This window comes from Danio rerio, chromosome 10 (genome assembly GCF_049306965.1).
Source record: "Danio rerio strain Tuebingen ecotype United States chromosome 10, GRCz12tu, whole genome shotgun sequence".
Lineage (NCBI taxonomy): Eukaryota > Metazoa > Chordata > Actinopteri > Cypriniformes > Danionidae > Danio > Danio rerio.
This window is the reverse complement of record NC_133185.1, coordinates 2,645,001-2,671,902: the sequence shown is the minus strand read 5'-3', so window position 1 is coordinate 2,671,902 and position 26,902 is coordinate 2,645,001. Positions and strand designations below refer to the sequence as shown.

At 37.6% G+C, this 26,902-nt stretch overlaps 1 protein-coding gene across 6 annotated transcripts in view; it reads right to left on the bottom strand.

The window, feature by feature from the left end:
* The window catches only part of cntnap3 (contactin associated protein family member 3), a 220,326-nt gene that overhangs the window by 132,462 nt on the left and 60,962 nt on the right, over positions 1 to 26,902 (bottom strand). For all 6 annotated transcript variants that reach the window (XM_073914343.1, XM_073914345.1, XM_073914342.1 and 3 more), the window contains exons 3-4: positions 7,908 to 8,101; positions 1,062 to 1,209 (exon numbers count right to left, since the gene is read on the bottom strand). In XM_073914343.1, the coding sequence (XP_073770444.1) occupies positions 1,062 to 1,209; positions 7,908 to 7,964 (205 nt within the window). In that variant the 5' untranslated portion in view covers positions 7,965 to 8,101. The remainder of the gene's footprint in view (positions 1 to 1,061; positions 1,210 to 7,907; positions 8,102 to 26,902) is intronic.

Below are 26,902 nucleotides of genomic sequence, written 5' to 3'. Positions count from 1 at the left end.
GTAACAACCAAATCAATCAATACATACAAAGAAAACAAATCAATTTAGTTTAGGAATTAAGTTGTGTACAATAAAATTAAACAATGCAGGTAAAGAAGTATTGAACACATGAAGAAAGGAAGGTGTAAAAACACATGGAAAGCCCAGACAGCAACTGAAATCTTTCGGTAGTTTTTCAGCACCTGCCCCTCGTCAATGTAAATAAATACTGGTAGGATGCCATCCTGAAGGGCTTATTTGTATGCCCTAATCACTTCGGAGGGTCCTTCTGAAAGGATTAAAGCATATGGATGAGCCCTAACGAATTGAGAGCAGTGTATGACACCAAACAGATTCCCTTCTCAAAATATGATTTCCTAAAGTGTACATCAGTAGTATTTTTGAAAATCCTTCATTCCAATGGACCCTTTGAAGTGGCCAGTTTTGATCACTTCGATATGGAATGACACTTCAATATGGCGGCATGATTTTTTCATGGGCGATGTATCCCATTTGGAACGCACCAATTATCTGCTTCAGTCACAACACCAACATTACCAGATGATGAAGATGAAACCGGTGAGGACATTTCAAGCAAGACAATGATCACAAACACATCCAAGAAAACTGCTTTCAGAAAAGAAAATAAAGCTAGTAGAATGGGCAATCCGCTGATCAGAGTCCGGCAGAAAATACGAACTAAAGATCAGAGTTCATACTGTACTGTAGATGAGACCCACAGAACCATCAAGATATTTAGGCTCTGTTGCAGTCTAAAAAAATCCCCCCTGATGATTTTGCAGTGCATGCAGCTCCATTTTTCATCTTGAAGACTTCTTTAAGCTGTCATGACTAAGAAAGCCTTTCATACAACGTATTAAATACATTTCAGTAGTTCAGTACTTCCTCCTTGTCGTTCCTTTGTTATTACACAAGACTAATAATCCAATAAAGGTTTATTTGCATGTTGTATATTTGGTTAGGTTTTTGCTAAAACTTGAGTCAATTTTTGTCATCGGCTTCTAGGAAATGACGTGTTTAATACTGAGAAAGTAATATATATTGATATATTAAATACTCACTGTATTGGCAGCCGTAAGCCTCAAGCCTCAGGCCGATCCTCCCGTTGGGGTTCCAGTCGAGCGGCAGGATCCGGAGATACTGAGCCACCACTGGTTGCTGGAGTTTGTACATCACTACACTGTCAGCATTGGAGTTCCCAGAAAATGCCTGAAATGGAAAGCACAAAGGCATTACTTGACTGTAAAAGATGAAGAGCATATGCATATGCATATTTAAAAAGGTACATCTTATTACCAACCCAGGCTTATTATTGATATGTACCTCTGTATATATTTCTGGAGATCATAAAATCCGTCCTAGTATGTAAATTGTTTTGTTTTGTTTTCACGAATCCACCAGAAGCATCTATGTTCGTTCTTGCTGTCAATTGCAGAAGAAATGATTGATAAAAGGTTTCTGATTAACCGCTGTGATAGCTGAAAGCACTGTGCGACGTGCATGCACGCAAAGGGGAGTCAGATTTGTCCAGGGTGTCAGATAGATTTCTCACCACACCGGCACTGCCTGTTCCTCCATGTTGATGGGGCGTTCTTGAACGATTCGTTCATTTTGAACAAATCTTTTAAATGACTCCTGGAGTGAATCATTCATTTTTGCATGCGCACATTTGTGCAAGTGGAGCTCGCGTGCTACCTTGAAGTGGTCTGTTTCAAGCAGAACCGCGCACGTTGCCTCAAACCATATATATATATATATATATATATGAATAATATTGGATAATATTGCACCGTGTTGGGGAATCATATTGATATTTCCCCAGAACCTAATATACAGCCAGCCCTACCCACCCCCTACCCTTAACCCAACCAAGTGTTTTAAAAAGCACAGATTGACCAGTAACCATCCACTTCCCTAAACCCAACCGAAAGTGTTTTAAAAAGCACAGATTGACCAGTGCCCACCCCCTTCCCTAAACCCAACCAATAGTGTTTTAGAAAGCACCGATTGACCAGTGCCCACCCACTTCCCTAAACCCAACCAAAAGTGTTTTAAAAAGCTCTGATTGACCAGCGTCCACTCCCTTCCCTAAACCCAACCAATAGTGTTTTAAAAAGCACAGATTGACCAGCCTCCACTCACTTCCCTAAACCCAACCAATAGTGTTTTAAAAAGCATCGATTGACCAGCGCTCACCCCCTTCTCTAAACCCAACCAATAATGTTTTAAAAAGCACCACTTAACCAGCGCTCACCACCTTCCCTAAACCCAACCAATAGTGTTTTAAAAAGCACAGATTGACCAGCGCCCACTCCCTTCCTGAAACCCAACCAATAGTTTTTAAAAAGCACCGATTGACCAGTGCCCACCCACTTCTCTAAACCCAACCAATAATGTTTTAAAAAGCACCGCTTGACCAGCGCTCACCCCCTTCCCTAAACCCAACCAAAATTTTTTTAAAGCACCGATTGACCAGTGCCCACCCCCTTCCCTAAACCCAACCAATAGTGTTTTAAAAAACACAAATTGACCAGTGCCCACCCCATTCCCTAAACCCAACCAATGGTGTTTTCAAAAGCAATCCAGAAGAAGAAAAGCCCTCGCTGCCATCAGATTTGTACCATGTTTTCAGATCTTACCACATTCTCACACTGTTATTTAATTTAATTTTTGGCTTTTGTCTTTTCTGCTTTCTGGAACCGTTCTTCAACAGACTCAAACTCCATCATCACGTTCAACTCCTCTTTGTGTCTAAAGTCCACCAATGTATGCAGCGAGCTACTGGGCAAACTGGATACAGCGAAAAAGTTATCCACATGGAGCTAAGCTGGTAGCACCAAAAAAAAAAAAAAAAAAAAAACATAAGCCGTCAAATATGGTATAAGTATAAGCAACATGCTGTCCAATACGACTTAAAGTATCTCATTACTGAAATAATTACACCTGGTTGACATATCAATCAGACTAACCAGACTCATGTTAGTTGTGCAGTCAGCAGTTCAGCACCGTTACATGTGTGCTGCTGGACAGACAGCGTGAGTATTGATTTCCATTAATACAGTGAAGTGATGTGAGCTGTGCAGTGGTGTCTGTTCGCTGACCCGTGGCCATGTTGAATCTCAAAGGGTCTCGCTGGTGTTAAGCTGAACGTGAGTTACAGTAATTCCCCGAATCACCTGCCAAGACAGTTCAGGATCAACAATCCGCATCTGCATGATCCTGTGGGAAACACTCAGAGATGCTTTGTGTCCAAACGCAGACCCCATGAAAGGTCAAGTGTTTTAGTAGGCCAAATATTTTAGTATGTGTTTATTAATAACACTCACATGAGACAAGTGTGATGCTAATCGACAAGGTGTCAATAAAAGGTCCGCACACCAAACTAATCAAGCCTTAAAACTGTGTATTGGTGGTAACAAACGATTTCTGATTGTTTGTCAAGATATACTCCAAACGCTCCTCTAGTGCTGGACTTCTAGAATTACGAACTGTAAATCTGAAGCGATTTGAAGACTTTTTTACATTTACATTTAGTCATTTAGCGGACGCTTTTATGCAAAGCGACTTACAAATGAGGACAAGGAAGCAATTTACACAACTATAAGAGCAACAATGAATAAGTGCTATAGGCAAGTTTCAGGTATGTAAAGTCTAAGAAGGAAAGCATTAGTATTTATTTATTTATTTATTTATTTTTTGAGTAAAGTTAGTGGTATATCCAGAGAGGCAATTGCAGATTAGGAAGTGAAGTGGAGACTAAATAGTTGAGTTTTTAGTCGTTTCTTGAAGACAGCGAGTGACTCTGCCGTTCTGATGCAGTTAGGGAGTTCATTCCACCAACTGGGCAGATTGAACGCGAGAGTTCGGGAAAGTGATTTCTTCCCTCTTTGGGATGGAACCACGAGGCGACGTTCAGTCACAGATTGCAAGTTTCTGGAGGGCACATACATCTGCAGAAGTGAGAGCAGATAAGAAGGAGCAAAGCCAGAAGTCGCTTTGTAGGCAAACATCAGAGCTTTGAATTTGATGCGAGCAGCAACTGGCAGCCAGTGCAAACGGATGAGCAGCGGAGTGACATGTGCTCTTTTAGGTTCATTAAAGACCACTCGTGCTGCTGCGTTCTGAAGCAGCTGAAGAGGCTTGATAGAGTTAGCTGGAAGCCCCGCTAGTAGAGAGTTGCAGTAATCCAGTCTGGAGAGAACAAGAGCTTGAACAAGGAGTTGAGCTGCATGTTCAGATAAGAAGGGTCGGATCTTTTTGATGTTATAGAGTGCAAATCTGCAAGATCGAGCAGTTCTAGAAATGTGGTCAGAGAAGTTTAGTTGGTCATCAATCGTTACTCCAAGGCTTTTCACCATTTTGGATGCAGTAATGGTTGCCCCATCCATCTGGATTGAAAAGTTATGGTGTAGAGTCGGGTTGGCAGAAACTACAAGTTTAAACTCCGTTTACGCTACATTTTCGTTTTAAAACGCATAAGTTTTGTTACGGTTACGCCGTCAGTCCACACTTCGCTGGAGTTTTCGAGCACCAAAAACTGCATTTTGGAAACACTGAAGAGGCTGTTTTCATTCTAAAACTCTGCCTAAATTTTATCACCTAAATTGATTAACTGCATTGTGTCACCACTCTATTAATGTTTCCTCTGGAGTTTCATGTAATGTTTCATTTATAATTTTTCAACTTTAACTGAAGTTCTGCGGTTTCACTTTCATTGTCACATTTTATTCATGCCCCCATGACAAACTGAGGTATTGGATGAGAATATGAAGTAAGGGTCCTTTACTGACTCGGTAGGTGCAGAGAATAGAGTTAAACAGTTGTGTGTGTATAGAATATCCTGTCGCAAAGTTCGGCGAAAATCCTACACGACGGTAATAGTTTGAATGTGGTGTTTACATGTCTGTACTTCACTTTTATAATGCCACTAAAATACTCATACTCCACATGTCCTAATTCCATTTCTGTTTAGTTCGATTACGACTTTAGATGGATTAAGATCATTAAAATGGCTGTTTACATGGTAGACTCTTAATCTGAGTATCATCAGAGTATTGGTGTTCATGTAAACTTACTCAATGACAACTCAAGCCCCAACCTTTGAAAGAGTTCACATAGTTTGATGCCAGCCTTTCCACAGGTAAGCTAATGTAATGTTAATTGCATAATGCAAATGTTGCATTCATCCTAACAAACAAACGATAATAAGAAATATATTAATGCTAATTAAATATATTAAATATCAATTGATGTATACTTTAAACTGTAATCATATCGTTCAATTAAAATGAAAAAAAAAGCTTTTTTTTGTCAAATAAAAAAGTTTTTCCACCATAATTTTGTTGCACAAAAGTATCCGTTCAGGCACCGTTTTGGCACCGGTACCATTTTAAAAGTATCGATTTTGCATCATTATCGAAATAACCCCAATCAATGCCCTACTATAATTTTTTGTGGTTTAAAACTATATTTTGGGATACCTTGTCTCCACAATCAAAAAATACTATTGCTTCTTGTTCAAAACACAACACAACTAAACTTTTACGTCTTTTTTTTGGGACAACTTAATTGATTTATGTTCAATATAATTAAATCTGTAACAAAAACTTTATTTCTAGTGGAAGCTTGACCAGTCAAACCAGTTTAAACCAGCCCGCAGCAGCTCTTAAGCTGTTTTTATAAGCGGTACATTTTTCAGCTAGTCATTTTAGGAGGCTAACAGAAGCCGCGAGTAGAGTTATTGTGGATTATTTTCCAGAGAGGAATGTTCATTTAGTTCTTATATCTGTCAGAGACGTGAGCAGTTTGGACGTTGTGAGCGGAATATGGTTCTCAGTGCTTTGAAGGGATCAGCTTCTGCTGGAGCGCAGCTTTAAGCCCAACAAATTGCTCTGTTTCCTGCTGAGGAAGCGCATCTCATTTGCTCTAAAGTGGCCTGTGAAATATATCAAGAGTCAAGGTGCAAATCCTCTAGCGTTTGGAGCGACAAGCTCTCTGAAAAAAAAAAACACAGTCGCTCGAGTCTTAAACTCTAAATGCTTCTGACGGTAGACGAAATCGTGACTAAACTCCGCTTTCCACAAACCGCTGCTACTCTAAACTAAAAAACACCTCGCAGCTCTGGTTTGATGGATCACACAGCACAGTAAAGAGAGTTATATTGCAAAAATAAGAAGACTATTGTATTTCTTGCTCACTTGAACTGTCTATTCGACAAAGAATGCTGAAAATGCATCTTGGTTTCCTACAATATTTTCCAAAAATATGAAGCTATATTTCTTTGTCATCAAATCAGCAAACAAATGAGACAGGAATTAATTAAATATTTTAACAACTTAATCTCTGCTGCTATTTGGGGATTTCCGCCTGGATTTTGCCAACCCAAATTTAAAAGCTTCCCAAATCCACATGCAGAGGTGTAAATGCAAAAATTTTGTATAATTTTAAAGAAAACCTTTTGAATTTTCATAAAACACAATTGAAAGTGTTTAAAATAACTGTATATGTCGTCTGTGTTATAATAAACACCTAAAAAAGGCGCTTTTTGTGTTTTTTTTATAAATTCAAATTTGAAAGTGTCTCTTTTAGGTTGTGTGTGGTCTCGCGTGCTGTAATTAATTTGGGTGGTTCCTGCACATGTCTGTAATCATAGGAAAAAAGAAAAATGTCTCCACCATAATCTATGCCAAAGCTATTGTATTCCAACTGATGAGAGGTGCTGTACAAGCCACAAAGACCGATCCTTGTTTACATATTTCACTATTCTTTTGATTGATCAAACATAATTCACTGTGTTTGGACCACATCATACATATAAAAGGATTACTTATGCACATCACCACAAAAACAGAGGAGAATGGCCCTGAAGCGCACAGCATAAGGTAAGAGATGACAGCAGTCTGTGCTATCTGGGGCTGCTTATTGATCATGAATGTATTGTTTACATTTCTGCGCCATGGAAACACCACAATTCATTCAACAACTGTTTGGCATATGAATATAATTCAGCAAAAAGAATGCTAGAACTGTATGAGCACCGTCAAGAGCTTTCATTTGAGCTATAACTTGTACATGTGTCATGTAAAAAAATATGAAAATGAACCAATGTTCAATACCAAGCTCGGGTATCTAAAATACTGTGTATTTAAGTGTAAATAATTTTTATACAGTAGAATAAAAACCAAAGTGATGCATATGTGCATAAAATATAGATTCTACACTTTCAAACGACACCACTTACGGGGGTCTGGTGCAACGCTAGCCCTTTAAATCTGAAAGCGAAAGTCGATGACGTCACGGACCCGGTACCGGGTCCGCAGAGTTTAAGTGGTTTAAGGTGTCATAAAATTAAAATCTGGATATATCAATGTAAAAATAGCAAATGTAAAAAGATGAAACAATTACAATTTTAAAAAAAGCTTAACATTAGTTTTTAATGCTTTTAAATTGCATTATGGGACATTGATGTCTGATCTGTGCTGAAAAAAACTCCTTAACTAGTTAATACATCTTATATTATATATATATATATATATATATATATATATATATATATATATATATATATATATATATATATATATATATATATATATATATATATATAATGACCTGTGATTGACCCCAGAAAAATTACAGTAAGAGCTGAGAGATATGACACGGTACATGTATATATTTACACATACAGAAAAAACTAAATACACAATAAATAATATAATCCACTTGTCTTTAATCTGATTGTGGATACCACATTCAAGGAGAAACCCGAACCACATCAACATCCGCCGGAAAACAACCATTCGTGTGATGTTGTTGATTTCTCACAGGCCTAAAAACGTCTAAAATCTATGTGGTGTTTTATCAGGCCAATGCATGTTTTTCTCCATCCGAGGGGATTGAAAGCTTACCCCTATGCTGTCTTCCTGGCGGTACGGTCTCCAGTTGTGTCCCGTGTCACTGAACATGAGGAGGTAGCGAGTGACCCAGTCTGAGCTGCCGTATCGGCCCTGGCTGGAGACCCCCGTAATCTCAGTGCGCTGCTCCAGCTTGATCTCCAGCCACTGATACTTATTAGAGTCCAGCGGAGACCAGCCCCCAGCACCTGCACGACACACACACACATGCACTGTAAGAAATGCCGGAATCCACACAATTGATTTGTGTTGGAACATGAAGGAATTAAGTTAAATTATTAGATTTAGCAAATTTAGATAAATTAAACATGAAACAATTCAGTCAATATGACACATATTATTATGTATTCTTGATTGTAATAATATGATAAAGTAAAAAAATAAATATATAAAACATACATCTATTTAATATGACCACTTATCAATATATGTATGTGTCTTTTATTAAATATTTGTTAAATATGTTTTAATATATTTCATATTATGTATTTATTTATTCATTTGATTTATTTATTAACGTTTTACTATAAGTATTATTATATTTAATATTATTATTATATTTATTATTATTATTATTATTATTATTATTATTATTATTATTATTATTATTATTCATTTTCTTTTCGGCTTAAGTCCCTTTATTAATCTGGGGTCGTCACAGTGGAATTAACCTTCAACTTATCCAGCACATGTTTTACACAGCAGATGCCCTTCCAGCCACAACCCATTTCTGGGAAATATTATTATTATTATTATTATTATTATTATTATTATTATTATTATTATTATTATTTTATTTATCTTTTGCTTTTATTATTTTATGTTTATTTTTTATGTTATTATTATTATTATTATTATTGTTATTATTTATTTTTTTTATTTTTAATGTGTTGTTATTATTTTATTTATTTATTTATATAATTATTTATTTTATTTTATTTATTCTATTTTATTTATTTTCAATGTTTTGTTATTATTATTATTATTATATTAATCTTTTGCTATTATTATTTTATGTATTTGTTTATTTTTTATGTTTTTTATTATTATTGTTGTTATTATTAATTTTTATTTTTAATGTGTTGTTATTATTTTATTTTATGTATTTGTTTATTTTTAATCTTTTATTATTATTATTATTATTATTATTATTATTATTATTATTATTATTATTATTATTATTGTTGTTGTTGTTATTTATTTTTTGTTATTATTATTTTTTTATTTATTTAATTATTTTTAACGTTTTGTTAATTTTATTATTATTAATATTATTTTTATTATTATTATTATTGTTATTATTATTATTATTATGGTGGTGTAGTGGCACTGTGGGTAGCGATGTTGCAACATTGTGCTCTGCTGATAAAGGCCTAAATATCACGCAGGCCTAAAACGACATGAAAATGATGACTGTGTTTTCATTTGCTTTAATGAACTATCCCTATAGGGTTTGTGCAGAAAAAAAATCTTAACACTGGCAGACTGTTTAATATTCTACAATCATCAGAACAGTCTCCGTTTACCTACAGCGCACACATAAATACTGACACAAATAAGCCTGAAAATCTCAGTCAAATCCCCGTTAAGTATCTTCATTGAGAGGACGCCTGTGGTGCTAGTGTGGATCCTTCTTGCTCAGCGGCGCAGGCTAAATCAGATAAGACGCCATCATAAACGCTACCTGTCTGCGGTAAATCATGATAAAATGACCGAACGCTGTGAGAAAACCGCACCGGCTCTCAAGACAAAATGCTGACGGGGTCCAAAGCAGATGGAGAGAGTTATCTGACAGGTGAAGCCACTCAAAAAATGACTTCTGCTGCTTGTTTAAACTACTTATTTAAAATAAGCTGATTAAACACAACTCTTGAGTTATTTTGGAAAAACTTAATCGTTTATACAATGTAAAAAGTGATTACTTACTTAAAGTTAGTAAACCAATTGCCCTAAGTGAAGTTTATTCATAAACTAATTTCGAGAGGAGCACGTGATTATGATTGAACACGGCTGGTTCTGCATTAGCATGCATGATCCACCAGGCCATTCCTAACCCACTATAAAGAGCCAGGGTTTTCTCAAATCTTCGATTTGAAGAATCCCCCCTTCCACCCCTACCTTTTCACCTTTCCCTCCATAGGGCAGCACGGTGGCTCAGTGACTAGCACTGTCTTCTCACAGCAAGAACGTCACCGGTTCTAGTTCCTTAACAGGCCGGTGGTCGTTTCTGTGTGTAGTTTGCATGTTTGCGTGCTTGCGTGGGTTTTCCCCGGGTCCTCCGGTTTCCTCCCACATTCCAAAAACATGCACAACAAGTAAATTGATTAATCTAAATTTGCAATTCAGGTAATCTTATAACGCAGCATATCTTGTAATAGCATTCAGTTTTTAGTCATCAGCTCTTATCAAGGGGGAGTTGTCGAGATCTACCTGAGCTCAAGGCTCCCCTCTCTTCCTCCAAACGGGAGGGAGCCCAGGGCTCAAGAACCTTCAATCATCATCAGCTAAGTGTGAACTCTTGAAAAGCTACAAGTTGACTTAGTTGACAAAGTTGACAAAAGTTGACAAGTTGACAAAAATAAAGTTAGTAAACCCATTGTAACTTGTACTCACTTTTTTTAAAGTCAACTAATCTTTTTTACAGTGTTAAGGCCTGTGCACACTGATATGTTTTTTGTTCGCGTTTTCTGCCAACGTTTAACGCCTCGTGACTATATAAAGGGCGTCAATGTGATCCTGCACACCAATGCGCAAAATGCCAGGTCGCAAAAGCGTCATTTAAAAAAAAAAAACGCATCATGCTCGTTTTTTTATTTGACGTTAAAACCTTCTCAACCAATCAGATCGGCACTTTTGTTCACGTGCAGGGAGCTGCTGAAGTTACAGTAAACAGCACTTGGAGGCGATCAAGCGCAAAACTGTCAATGCGAGCGCACATTGAAGAAGATGCGCAGATGCGATATGAACGTGGAGCTGCTTATTACTCTGCTGAACAATAATCATTTCTTCATCGCTAGAGCTGAAGCTGCTGCTTGAAGCATCTATGCTTGTTCGAGTCACCAGTAACTTTAACAACAAGCGTTTGAACTTCCTCTCCTACTCTTAAGTGTTACAAGCGGGTGTCGGAAGCTTAAGGTTGTGTAGCGCCATCTAACGTCAAGGAGTGATTATGCATACTCTTCTGCTTAACGCCAGTGAAAATCGCTTGGGTTTGAATACGGAAAAACGTTTTGTAAAATGCTGACGATAAGCGCAAATGGGAAGCGTCCAAGTGTGTGGGAGCCTTAAGACTTATTTAGCACGTCTGTTTTCAATTACTGCAATTATTACAATATTACATATTTGGTGCTTCATAAAGTCTATAACATCAACAATTATATTTAGTTACTGTCATTTTTCTAAACACAAAAAAGCTAAAAAAAAAAAAAAAAAAAAAAAATATATATATATATATATATATATATATATATATATATATATATATATATATATATATATATATATAYAYATATATATATATATATATATATATATATATATATATATATATATATATATATATATATATATATATATATACATATACATATATATATAAACCTTGGCAGGTTAGGGTAATTAGGCAAGTTATTGTGTAACGATGGTTAGTTCTTTGCATGATTATTGAAAAACAATATAGCTTAAAGGGGCTAGTAAAATTGACCTTTAAATGGTTTTAAAACAATTAAAAACTGCTTTCATTCTAACTGAAATAAAACAAATCAGACTTTCTCCAGAAGAAAAAATATTATCAGACATACTGTGAAAATTTCCTTGCTCAGTTAAACATCATTTTGGGAAATATTTAAAAAGGAAAATAAACTCAAAGAGGGGTGAATAATTCTGACTGCAACCGTACTTTTCAATATATTTCTTTCTCTAAGTGTTTTCCTGCTAAAGAATCCTGCCGCTCATTGGGAAAACGGCATCTCAGGGCTTTTGAAAGCTTTTAGAGAAACACTTCACAATCGATCATACACACTTCTGTCCTTTTTCCACCACATGCGTGCTGAAGCTGTTTTCTGGAGCTGGTTTGGATTCTGAACACACTCAGTTTGTGTCAGTATGAGTGTCTTCCGGCTGTCTGCCCCTCCGTTTGCCTCTCCGTAATGAGCCGAGGTCAAGCGTCTGCACTTCTCATTTCGCTGGCCATGTCAATGTTGTCTGACGCACGGCTTTCTGCTGCCCTAAATACTCAAATAGGCTAGTTATGCTACTCGGAAGTTAACCGGTTGTTATATAAACACTGAACTGGGATTTTGCTTTGTTTGTTTTCATGAACACAGCCAGCATGATAACAGGGTTGAACGACAAGCCCAACCAAACCTCAGTTTGCCATTGTGTATTAGACGTATTTTCCATAATTGGTAACACTTTTTTTTTTTTATTGTTTTGCTAGCTTGTGGGGTAAATTTTGGCACTCAAGTGACTGATATGTAACCAAAAGAATACAGTAATTTTTTTAAATAAACCACTTTTCAGAATAAAAGAGCGTTCAGACTTAGATAATTAATCAAATGGAAATAATTAATGATTTCTTTTGCAGCCTGATAACAATTGATCCACGGACCGGTACTGGTCCATAGCCTGGGGGTAGAGGTCTGCATTCCCGCGGGACTAGATTTCGGCGGCGCGGGAATAAATTTCCGAATAAATCGCGGGAGCGGTCGGTAACGGGTTTAATTTGGGACGGGAATGGGCTGTCTAGCAATATCGTGGATATTGCTATGCGAATGAGAGAGAGAGAGAGAGAGCTTTCCCAAATAGCAAAATACACTCGGGCCAGTTCCGGCTAGATTCTCGCCTGCCGGAGACTTACCACTCGCCCTGGCTCCGGCTGCCGGACTTGGGCCGGATGCTTGTGGACTCACTGCCCTATTCCGGCCCGAATCAATCGGGCCAGATGCGGCGGCCGTAAGCGAGCCGATGCTGCCGCATCTGCGCCGGAATCGGCCCGAGAGTAATGTGCGCTGCGGCCCGGAGCTGGCGCGACTCAGTATTTATATACCTTTATATAAAACCTTTTGGTATTACATTGGTACTTGATACATGGTATTACAAGCCTTTGAGTTGATTTAACAGCAAGCGCCTGTGTGTCTGCTAGGTGCTTGTGTGTGTGTTAGTGTGCACGCGCGTATGAGAGAGAGAGAGAGAGCTTTGTCTGTGTGTGTGTGCTTGGTGCTGTGTGTGTGTTTATACAGACAGCTTGGCTGTCTGGACTGTATAGCTGGGTGATTTTTCGGTTTTGTTCTCCCCCGCTCTTTAGCGGGATCGGGCGCGGCGGGCAGAAAACGGGGCGGGTCGGGCAGCGGGACAACAAATTTTTAATATAAGCGGGATCGGTCGGGTTCGGGCTAAAACCTGGCGGGAGCGGGATTCAAAATTTAGTCCCGCGCAGATTTCTACTAGGGGGTTTGCGACCGATGCTGTATAGTACTTTAATTGACCAATATCAGTATCTGTATTGGTATCATTATTTATTAAAATCTGTATCTGCCCAAAAATGTGTGGATCCCTAATAATATGTTAAATATTTAAATTATATATATATATATATATATATATATATATATATATATATATATATATATATAAATAATATATTAAATATTTTATATATAATAAAGATACAAATTCTATGTGATTTTATTAACACCAAATCATTGAAACATCACAGCCATCATATGCTATTGCCATTATTGTCAATTCCACATTAGTATAAATCCTCCTCTTTTTTCCGCCCCTAGTTTCCATTAAAACTGCATCAGTCATCCTAATGACCTCTTATATGGCCCTCATTAAAGAGTAATAGTCTAATTCTGAATACGCACAGACTCTGCTCATCTGTCACGTTGAATAAAGCAAAAAGCCGGACATTAATTGTGCTGTTTCTGACCACAGCGAGCAAAACCTTTCCTCAAATGACCAAAGTGATGAAGGTTAATCAGGGGTCGTCGCTGACACTCATTTAAATGACCATTTCAACATATTATAACACCTAGACCCACGGCAGAAACCATCAGAGACGATTAATCTGCAAGAAACAGAGAAAATAATGACCGGAGCGCCTCATTAACCAATCACTGACCTACATCGAAACATTGGGAAAGGGACTGATATAATGATAGCTGGGAAAATATCACATTTTATTATACAAACCCAGAAAAACCAAAATCTTCCAAACATGTAAATGGCACATTATACATTACACAGCTGAAAATTATTAACCCCCCTTTAGAAATGTGTCCAATATCTCCCAAGTGATTTTTAACAATTTTCACAATATTTCTTATAATGTTTGTTTTATTCTGGAAAAAGTTGTATTTCTTTTAGTTTGGCTGGAACAAACACTATTTTTTATATAAATATATATTAAGATCAATATTGTTAGCCCCTTTAAAGGGGAGTTATGATGTCCCTTTTTACAAGATGTAAAATAAGTCTTTGATGTCCTATGGCTCTATTTTGATGGTCCATGCACAGAGCGCAAAACTCAGGGCACAAACGCTTTCAGGGCGTGTCAGGACGCGTTTTTGCTAATTTAAGGACGGGAAATCTGCCTTGCGCCGTGGCGCATGGTCTAAAAGGGTTGAGTTTATTTTCTTAATGAGTTATAGGTGTGTTTTGAGAATAAACCAATTAGAGTCTCATCTCCCATTCCCTTTAAGAGCCAGCTGCGTCGCGCCAAGAGCGCATTCGCTATTTACAGGACGCAAAGAAAGTCTAAGTGGAAAAAATGAGCATTTCACAAGCAAACAGTTAACAGTAAACAGTTTTTTAACAGAAAACTGTTAAACAGAGCATCTACTGCGTGAGAATGAGAGATAATGGATCACTTTCACTTTCGCTCTTGGATAGGGAAACCTTCCCGCACAGACATCAATTAGTCTATAAATAAGTACTTTTGTTTGTTAAGCGCAAATATTAATTTCAAAACTATTTCTAAATTCAGTTCTAATTTCCAGCAAACGAATAAATGAATAATAATAACAAAATGTGCTCTTGGCGCGACGCAGCTGGCTCTTAAAGGGAATGGGAGATGAGACTCTGATTGGTTTATTCTCAAAACACACCTATAACTCATTAAGAAAATAAACTCAACCCTTTTAGACTATGCGCCACGGCGCAAAGCAGATTTCCCGTCCTTAAATTAGCAAAAAATGCGTCCTGACACGCCCTGAAAGCGTTTGCGCCCTGCGTTTTGCGTTCTGCTCATGGACCATCAAAATGTATATATGTTTTGCTTGTCTAAAAAATGCTCCTTGATTTAAGACATTTCAGATATTTGGACTTAAAACAAGACACAAAATCTAAATGAGAAAAGCGTTTTTGCAGTGTATGCCCAAGGAAAATTAATGAATTTGAACAAGCAGCATCATTTTTCGAATGTAGTGAAGGTCTAAGGTTTTCAGAAAGTCTGCACTGAAACTTGTTTAGCAAAGCAAACGGTTCTCCAAAGAAGAGCAGACGTGGGTCTAATGAACTGGCCAGAATCTCATCTATTATTTAGCACGTTTCCACCTGCAAGTGCCGAGGGACAGCGGCTAGTTTAAAGCGGGACGGGATCAGCAGAAATGCCTGATGAAAGCAGGAGAGACTTTCCTAACGTTGAGCACTGGTGATTGTGGTGTGGAGCTAATGCAACACAAATAGATCTGGAAAGCTGCCACCTGTGTAATTTTCCTCCGTGAAAAAAAAAAAAAAGAAGACAAAAGGCGATGCGAAGTCAAATAAATTCTTTGCACGCTAATTGCATCTGCTGCGTTGATCTGAAAAGATTATAATTAGAATTTCATACGGATCTAATTTGCTCTTTTTCACATTGATTGCGGATCTGAACGGCAGACTGTTTAAAGCGAAACATGCAAAGGAGGAAATTACAGTTATTATCATTTGGCCATGCACACGAAACTCACACCGATTGCTTTCACGCTACGCTTTCATGCCATGCAAAAGCAAATACAAGTACATTTCCCTCATAAACACATCTGTGTTTCTCACAACTAGCTGACTGACTCATACAGTCATATTTTTGCTTCAGTATGTAATGGCCTTATGAGTGTGCCGGTTATATCCTGGGGATAAAAATCTAAAATTGGTTGCGGCTATCAAGAGAAACACAATCACATTTGCATTCTAATTAAACCCTCAGTGCCGTATTCATATCTATGTATTTATCTGCGACGTGGCGAGGAACAATTACACCTGCTGATAGACTAACAGCCGCCGATTTAAACGACTGCTAATGGCACGCGTAATGATACAAACACAGCGGAAGGTTTCAGAGAAATCCTGCGCTCCTCACAGCGAGAGCCTGCGGCGGTCGGGGGAATTAGCGCACGCTGCCATATAAATGAGAACGCTTCGCTTATTTATCCCATGATTCAAAGAGCTTTGCGCTGATATCCTGGCAGGTTTGTGCGATGAAATGCAGCATGTAATCCGGCCTGTGATTGGAAGCATTTTAACTGGAAAAACACCCCAAATGGACGTCTCACAAAGTCATTATTGCTCTAATAATGTTGTCTGAACTAGAATGCAGCCGCCGGGGCCTTAAAATGTTTATAGAGATACATTAGGCGGGAAAATTCTGCCTCCTATATGATAAGTCGCTGTGCGCTGGCTATCTGTAACCTGCTTTATGGCACAATGTGGAAATGGTGCAATTGATCGCTAAGTAATGCCAGCATGTGAGGAAATCTGGGACACAAATGGTTTCCCTGCTGAAAAATCCAGCTTAAACCAGCCTAGGCTGGTTTGCTGGTTTTAGCTGGTTGACCAGCCTGGTTTTAGAGGGGTTTTGGCCACTTCCAGGCTGGTTTCCAGCCATGTCTTAGCTGGTCCGGCTAAAAAATGACCAGCTAAATCCAGCAAAAACCAGCTTGACCAGCCTGGTTTAAGCTGGACGTAGCTGGTTTTGGCTGGTGAAGCTGATTTTAGTTGGTCATCTCCCAGCTAAGACCAGGCTGGAAATGGCTGGAAACAAGCCTGGAAATAGCCAAAACCCCTCTAAAACCAGCCTGGTTGACCAGCTAAAACCAGTCAACCAGCTTAGGCTGGTTTAAGCTGGTTTTTTCAGTAGGGGTGACAAGTTATCCTGCCATATATATATATATATAAAAAAAAACAGCACCGAACTACTAGTTGTCAGATGTTAAATTTATGTTTTGTGATTAGTTGATGGCAGCACAGTTGGGTAGCACAAGCGCCTCACAGCAAGAAAGTCGCTGGTTCGAGCCTCGGCTGGGTCAGTTGGCTTTTCTTTGTGGAGTTTGCATGTTCTCCCCTTGTTTGCGTGTACTAGTTTACGGCTGGAAGGGCATCCGCTGCGTAAAACATGTACCAGAAAAGTTGGCGGTTCATTCCACTGTGGCGACCCCTTAAAAATAAACAACTATGCTGAAGGAAAACATATGAACGAATGAGAACAAGACAATTTTAAGCTTCAGAGTAGATGGTGAAGTGTGTGCGGCAATAGGGTATAGGGGGGATTGGGTATTCACCTTATTCTCTGCCGACGAGCGGGTGCTGCCATTTAAATCTTTTTGTCTTACGACTTCCGGTCTCATTCACTTCCATTCATTTTTTGACGTTAAAAACTGCTCGCTATGCTGCTTGATGTTGCAATTTGATATTTTCTTATTATATTATTCTACTTGGTCTGTATAGTCATGCAAACATTTGTTTGTAGAGCAAGTACTTTGACCATTTTCTGCCATTTATTATTCCTAGTGATTTCTTCCATAGGCGACTGAATCGGAAAAACTGACTGATTCTAAGACAATCGCAAAAACAGGCGCTCTTCCGCATTTTAGAATAAGGTTAATAGGGTATTGGGTGTCCTCGCTGGAGCCTGTAGCACGATGATGTTATGGGTTAAGTCCAATACATATGTACACAAATGTAAATTAGTTTGCCAGTTCAACCAATCAACCAGAGATTCATCTCATGAACATTCAAATGTTGAGCAAAAACAGACAGAGCACAGAACAGTGTTCTAATTGGATTGAAAGGGCAACAGTGGAAGGACAATGAAAATACAACAATGTCAGGGTCAACGGTCGAGACGAACAAGAGGGGTAAGAAGGATGTGTGCTGGAAGACAAGGAAGGCAAAACACGAAGAGTCAGAATAGACCAAAACTTTCTGATTACATAGGAGCCGGTATTTAAGCATGTTTTCAGTCATGACTAGGCTCACACGGAATCTGCACACGCAGATTTCCACAGATTTTTAGTCCATCGTTGATTCTGTTTTTCTGTGTAAGTATGTGTACATTTATATTTATTCAGTTTTTAAATTTAGTTCAGTAATATTTTTGACTAACATGAAAATGTTCATATGATTTATTCACAATACAGTTTCTAAAGTAATATTTTCTGTCTTTTGGTAGATATAATATATAGAAGACTTGCTTTGTTTACTAAATAAAGTGGATATAATTGGGTTTGGATTGAGTTAAGTTGAAAATGTATTACTTTTTAGTTCATATAATAAAGTTTTAGTTATGATAATAATTCCGCATAAATACACAGATTACAAAATTCTGCGCAGAAATAGCACAAAATGTTCGCAGATTCCGACTGGCCCTAGTCATGACCTTTTAGTGTCCAAAGGTTGAATGTTGAGAGAACAGCCATGTTCTCAATCCTGATTTATAAGCCCTATATTTGGACAAGACTAGTTTTACTGGGGGTTGTTAGAGAACTTTCTGTTTCACAAATGATATTGTGATTTTAATCCTGCCCAAATCTGCCATGTCTGTATTTTTGTCACATGGCATCTTTAAAAATTTCAGAGCAAATGACCTACTGTGTTTTTTAGCTTACTTTGTGGTTCTATAAGAAATCTAATCCCATCCCAATGCGAAAATCTGTGATTGCCAAAAATTATAAATATTTATGTAATTTTTTATGTTTTTATTATAAAAAATTCTATAAATCCATCATGCTTTTATATATATATATATATATATATATATATTTTTTTTTTAAATATATATATATATATATATATATATATATATATATATATATATATATATATATATATATATATATATGTATAAAATTGTTCTCTGAAGAGTCTTTACCTTTACTGTCTTTCCCTCATCCGGGAGAGTTCCGGTCATACCTGCCAACATTTCTCCCGTATTTCAGACCCATCTCCCGCCCATCTGTCGTTTTGTTCTGTCTCCCGGAAAACTCCCGAAATTTAACACATATCACCCCCTCCCCCCATCCCGCTTTTTGGTACAGTCCCCATGCACACCGAACAAACGCGCAACCATCTTCATACCCACTTCTCGCGCTTCAGTTCGTGCGCACCTCCCTTTCAGCTGCAACCAATCTCTGGGAAACATCCATACACACTGATTTACACCAATACACTACAGACAGTTTTTAGCTTACCCAATTCACCTGTACCACATGTCATTGGACTGCAGGGGAAACTGGAGCACCAGGAGGAAACCCACACGAATGCGGGGAGGACATGCAAACTCCACACAGAAACACCAACTGACCCAGCCGAGGCTCGAACTAGAGACCTTCTTGATGAAAGGCGATAGCACTACCTACTGCGCCACCGCTTCGCCATAATAATAATAATAATAATAATAATAATAATAATAATAATGATAATATTAATAATGATAATAATAATGATAATATTAACAATAATGATAATAATAATGATGATGATATTGTTAATAATAATAATAATAATAATGATAATAATATTAATAACAACAATAATAATAATAATAATAATAATGATAATAATGATAATAATAATAATAATAATAATAATAATAATAATAATAATAATAATAATAATAATAATGATAATAATAATAATAATGTCAAATAATAATAATAATAAAAACATACAATAATAATAATAATAATAATAATAATAATAATAATACATTTTGATAGATTTGCTCAGTGCAGTTTGTGGCCTGAACTAAAAATGAACAAAAAAGCTGAATAATTAAAACTGCACATAATTTATCTGTGCAATAAAATGAAGTCTATTTATCGAGTTACTCTGAAAAAAAAATATTTTTCAGATTTGCAGCATCAAAACTTTGAGAGAGTTTGAGGTGTTTAGCAACAGACATGCATGAGCGGAGCTATAAACACTTTATTCATCATCTGTAGGGGGAACACAATCATAACCATGTGTCATATTTACACATATTTATCCCCACAGAATGTTTAGACTTTGTGTTTAGAAATGGAAATCTATATAAGGAATCAGTCCCTAAATTGCTAAAAATCCTTATGATCCCCGTCCTTTATCCTCAGCCTCTCTCCTGTCGACTTCATTGTCTAGACACTAGATGTTTGTCTTCTTCTGTAAGTACTTCAGGCTAAATTAAATGCCAAGATATTTGTGGCTCTATCAGGACCAAGTGAGATTTCAGAAAATCAATACGAATCTTAAACCAGCACCATATAGAACTCGGACTAAAGGTCAAAAGCTGGTTGGCACGAAAAAGTTGGAAGCAAGTGGAACATAACAAATAGTTTGAGATTCCTCAGGGCTGATGTCTGGATCAGGTCAACAGACACAGTGAGGAGGAGTGTGTGGAATCTTGAAAATACAGCCACGCTCGTAGACAGGGTTAGTGAGGTCTGGGGGTTGTTAATAACTGTGCAATAATGTGGATGTGGATGTTTGTTTGATTGGTGTAGATATGGTTGGTTGGTTGGTTGGTTGGTTTGTTTGTTTGTTTTGATTGGTTGTTAGTTTGTTTCATTTGGTTGGTTAGTTTGATTGTTGGTTGGTTGGTTGGTTGTTTGTTTGTTCAGTTAGTGGGTTGGTTGAATTGTTTGTTTGTTTGTTTGTTTGTTTGTTTGTTTGCTTATTGAATTGATTTGGTTGGTTGTTTTGATTCAAATTGGTTGGTTGGTTGGTTTATTTGGTTTGTTGGTTGGTTGATTTGTTTGTTTGTTTGGCTTATTGATTTTATTTGATTTGGTTGGTTATTTTGATTTAAATTGGTTAGTTGGTTGGATGGTTGGTTGGTGGGTTGAGTTGTTTGTTTGTTTGTTTGTTTGTTTCATTTAGTTGGCTTATTTGATTTGATTGATTGGTCGGTTTGGTTAGTTGGTTGGTTAGTTGTTTGTTCAGTCAGTCATCTGGTTGATTTGTTTGTTTGTTTCATTTGGTTGGCTTGTTTGATTTGATTGGTTGGTCGGTTTGGTTAGTTGGTTGATTTGTTTGTTTGTTTATTTGTTTGTTTGCTTGTTTTGTTTGTCTGTTTGTTTGTTCAGTTAGTCGGTTGGTTGATTTGCTTGTTTGTTTGTTTGTTTTTTTGGCCTATTGATTTGATTTGGTTTTATTTGGTTGGTTGTTTTGATTTAAATTGGTTGGTTGGTTTTTTTGGTTTGTTGATTGGTTGATTTGTTTGTTTGGTAGGCTTATTGATTTTTTTTATTTGGTTGGTTGTTTTGATTCAAATTGATTGGTTAGATAGTTGGTTGGTTGGTTGAGTTGTTTGTTTGTTTATTTGTTTAATTTGGTTGGCTAGTTTGATTTGATTGGTTGGTCGGTTTGGTTAGTTGTTTGTTCAGTTAGTCAGTTGGTTAATTTGTTTGTTTGTTTTGTTGGTTGGTTGACTTATCGATTTGATTGGTTGGTAATTTGATTTGGCTGCTTGGTTGTTTTGTTTTAATTTGATTGGTTGGTTGATTTGGTTGGTTCATTGGTTTATTAAGTGACTGCTTGACTGAGTAAAATAAACACGTCTCTTTTTCAAAATTTCCTGATATTAAAAAAGGATCCATATCCCAGCGATTTTAAGGCCCACCAAGACGTGACATGGGAGTGTGGTTTTCCCTGCCCACTGAATTGATTGACAGGTGCATTCAAACACGGTACAGGTTACAAAAATGAGCATCTGATTGGCATTTTGACACATTTTGGAGACACCAAAGATTTATCCTACATCTTCAGGTCAAACAGCAGCCCCTTTAGTATGTCTCTGTGGTTTGGCAACAATTAAGCCTAAAGCACAGATTTCCTGTGTTGAAACCGAATGTTTAAGGGTGTCACGATCTTCCAAATCCACGATTCGATTCGATTTTCGATTATGAATAATTATTTAATTAATGACCAATTAATTATTCGTAGCCTACCGTTTAAACTACCTGACCTGCATGGTCTTTGTTTTACCCATAAACAAATCGTACAGTAAATGAATAAAGGCAAGATACACACATAATTACCACCTGTCAATCACTTTTTCTGCGGGACTCGTGAATAGGCAGTGATCTGTGTCGTTATAATGGCGTCGGTAAAAAAAGACGCACAACCAACAGGAACCAGCCAACAGTATCTGAGGTGTTCGCTAAAATGACTAAGTACAAGTGAGTGAAAGATTGAAGCAGTCCTCTGACTGCCTGGACCTGCTGTCTCGAGCGGCTGTGTGTGTGTCTGTGTCCAAGCTGACGTGACATGGGGGCGTGGCAGCATCGACGATTCTATTTTTTGATTCGATAATCGAAATTGAGCATAAATTTCGATCAATTTCAATTAAAAATCGAAATCGTGACACCCCTACGAATGTTATAACTATACACTTCTTTTCACTGTGTTCCAGTGTCTCTCAGAAAAGTCCAGCATCTTCTGCTGCTTTTTTTTTTTCTAGAGCTTGATGTGAGTCTCCAGTGGGCAGGTGAGCAGATGAGGCGACCGCAGCCTCCGCTTTCTCTCTCTTTAAGTAGAAACATCAGACCGTGAGCTCCAGGCTTTTGAAGCGTGCCGCTCTCAGAGCCTCCTACACACACCGCGTTTGTTTGTTTGTCCACGAGCCAATGTGAATGTGTGTGTGCGTTAAATAAAAGCATGCACCTTTTGAAGGCTATTTTTCCATAAGGAACAACAATTACACTCCCTCCTACTCCAGTCATTAATGCTGTCGGCTCCTGGAAACATGTTTGCACTTAACATGTAATAGGCTAAAAATGATTCCTTAAGCCAATCTATTAGATCTTGAAATGAGTTCTTTGAATTGATCTGTAATGCAGGTCACCTGTCGGTCTCAAGAGGGATGCTTTCACGCAACACAAGCGCAGCTAATGCGATAAACCGCTGCATTTACTGAAGCCGATGAAGTGCCACAAATGACACCAGATGCTCATGGTCATCAAAGGTGCAGCGACCCACATGGCTTTGAATGCTTATATGAACAGAATAACCTGCAACTTGCATTTCATTCCTTTAGCATTTAAATGTCCCAGGAAGTGCTTTGAAGTGTGCATCTTTGTATTCGATGTTTGACGTAATTTCAACTGAAACACAAAGATCAGACCGAGGATTAGGGTGGGGCTAAGTAGGAGCGCTCAGTCTGATCCCCTGGGCTCTGCAACAGTTGGAGAAATTCCAAACTGAACCAAAACAAATGATTACAATTGGCTTAAAGCTGCAGTAGGTGATTGTCTTCAGAAACGTGTTTAGTTGTGCTGGTTAAAGGTCTCTTCACAGTCTAACAGTAATGATTAAAGTAAATGATCTAAATGTATTTATATGTATTTTGATATTTTGGATAAGGCATAAAACTAAAAAATGTTCATCCAATTAAATAGAGTCGGACCGACATCTCTCATAATTCCGATAAGTAACTCAAACTGTCAGTCAACAAATGCAGACAGGGCCGGAGTGGGACTCCTTTTCAGCCCTGGAGTTTCAAGCCTCAGACCGGCCCACCTCAGTTCACGACTGACTATATTAAAATATGATTTCCAATTCAGTTTCTAATTACACTATCACGTCTTTTTTTGAGAGAACAGCTGCTTTAGAACTTCAAATGTTCAACAACCCTTAAAGTATTATATGTCTTAAGTTAACAATAAAAATGAAAAAAAAAAAAAAAACATACTCAGACGAGGATCAAACTCGGGTCGGTGACATCATATACTAACGTGCTAACCACTGGACCACAACAGTCATATTGTGAGAAGGGACTCATCTAAGTTATATTATCATTAACCTGAAGGCTGGTTATATATAAAAAGAGCAAAAAAATTGCGGTAAAATAATGAATAAGAAGACTGTGGTCAAGTAAATAAATAAATTCATTTAAAAAGTGTGCTGCTTTTTTAAAAAAGACTGCTGAGAGCAACAGATTCTGGAGCTAGGGACACTGGCCCTCGCGGCCAAAAAATGAACCGGCCCACCGGGAATTCTCCCGGTCCTCCCGATTGGCCAATCCGGGCCTGAACGCAGATTGGGCTTTTGCGCATCTCTGGTCACGCATATCTTCCCTTAGCGTGTGCATGCCTGCTGCACGTGCACGCCTAGATGAGCGAAATGTGCACGCAAGACTGTCAGTTGCGGCAAAATCAAATGCTGAATTGAAACTTTTTAAACTCCTGAATCAGTATTGGAGTTACTTTTGCATGCTGGAGGAACGACGACACCATAAATGCAAAAATGTCAAATAAAATGAAGTCAATGGTTTTTGTTCTATACAGAGACATATTTTTTCATTTCGATGAGCAGTATTTCTTTTGGGTTGTGCAGTTTAATTCACAAAATGTCTTAAAAGTATGTTGAATACTGTAAACTCGCTGATTTTTTTGGTCGCATCCATAACGCACGTTTATTTCCCTCATTTAAAGTTCAAAACCTGTTTACAGATTGATATTTTTCTGGTCCCTTAACTCTGTGGTCAGTTGTTCTGGAGAATATAAACAGATGTTTTAATATTACATTAACATATACTTTCTTTGTGTACTTACGTTTGGAGTTTTTACTGCAAATGTCACATCGATAACGCTGGAATTGCTCTACTGTATTTTCTCACATTTTGCCATTTCCTATCTCCATGTGGGGAGACAACAAATTGTTGGTGTTTCTGACATTTTAACGACATTGAAAGCAGAAATATATATATATAAACAAACAATGGTAAAAAACAATTAGCAAATAAAAGTATTTCTCAACTAGGGCGAAGCAGTGGCGCAGTAGGTAATGCTGTCGCCTCACAGCAAGAAGGTCGCTGGGTCACTGGTTCAATTGTCAACAAATCTAAAAAAAAAAAAAAAGTATGTAGAGATCTTCAGCCAGACTCATGAACGTCATCTCAGGAAAAGTCTAAAGAAAATAAGGGCAAATTTTCAATAAAATAATTTAAAACCAACTTTAACTACGAGCAAAATAGGTAGTGCTGTCGCCTTACAGCAAGAAGGTCGCTGGTTCGAGCCTCGGCTCAGTTGGCGTTTCTGTGTGGAGTTTGCATGTTCTCCCTGCGTTCGCGTGGGTTTCCTCCGGGTGCTCCGGTTTCCCCCACAGTCCAAAGACATGCGGTGCAGGTGAATTGGGTAGGCTAAATTGTCCGGAGTGTGTGTGTAAATGTGTGTGTGGATGTTTCCCAGAGATGGGTTGCGGCTGGAAGGGCATCCGTTGCATAAAAAATGTGCTGGATAAGTTGGTGGTTCATTCCGCTGTGGCGACTCTGGATAAATAAAGGCACTAAGCCGACAAGAAAATGAATGAATGAATTTCTCAACTAGAATCAGAATTATTTTCACCTGTATTCCTTATTATACTTTATAAAATCAATTTTTCTCCCTCCAACGCAAGACATGATTACAGCCTTGTCTTGAAGTACCAATTTCTATATGATGAGGGAAAAATAAGCTAGTATTATTGCAAAATTGAAAGGGTAAAATCAGGCCATTATGCTGGAATAAATAGACATTGCTGGGTCAGGTTAGACCAACATGTTCTGTCCTATTATCCAGCAGCTTGATTAAAACAACAGAAATTGAGTTGTTTTTTTAATGATTTTCAGAGATTGGTCGTATATTCTTGTCATTGGTGAAGAGACACTTCACAAGAGTCGAAAATTCACTAGTTAAAAAGTTAGAGGAAAGCTCTTAATCTAAGGTGTGGACCAGTTAATTCCGAAGATAATTCCAAGATAGGGCAAAATGTTAACTAAAATTCTATTGTATTGTAAAACTGGTCTACACCTTAGTCATGGACAAGAATCTGTGTTACAGCTTTGTACTTATCTAGAAATAAAATGTATTCTTTTGTTGTGGTCATCTCCTAACATTCCTTAATACGTGGTTGAATCCGACTGCCATGTTCTTACCCGTAGAAAAACTGACTTACGACTTGTGTCAGAAATCTGAAGATTTCTGGTACATCTGAAACTCTCTATCAATGTGAAATGGCGTTGGTTGATTTTAAGCTGTGTTGGAAAGTGAGCAAAATCCAACGTTAAGCCAAGATCTTAAACCAATGTCATATTGACGTAATATACTGACATTTTTCATCAGGTATGGCAACCAAAATCCTAAAATCTGATAGACGTCATATTGGTAACGCTGACACAGCATCAAGCTGTAACATCATTAGACATTGATATGTGGTTGTTTTTTAGGTTACTTTAAAAAGTGACAAAAATACAATGTTTGTCCAACGTTGGGTATTGATGTCAGCCTAATGTTGAATTCTAAGGTCAACCCAATTTATAACTCAAAACAAAATTCAACGTCCCAAAATGTTGGGATACAACGTCAATCTGATGTCATGTTGACATCCTGTGCCAGCTGGGATACCACTGTTTTGTCAACAAATCAAAAACAAAAAAGTATGTAGAGATCTTCAGCCAGACTCTTGAACGTCATCACAGGAAAATTCTGAAGAAATTAAGTGCAAATTATTAATAAAATTATTTTTAGAACCAACTTTAACTTCTTTACAAGTGCCTGTTCTTTGTCATGGTTTCATTAGGAAACAATGTCCATCTAATTATGGGGTGGGCAAACTCGGTCCTGGAGGGCCGGTGTCCTGCACAGCTTAGCTCCAACTCTAATCAAACACACCTGCTTATAGATTTCTAGAGATCATGAAGACACTGATCAGCTTGTTCAGGTGTTTTTGATTAGTGTTGGAGCTAAACTATGCATGACACCGGCCCTCCAGGA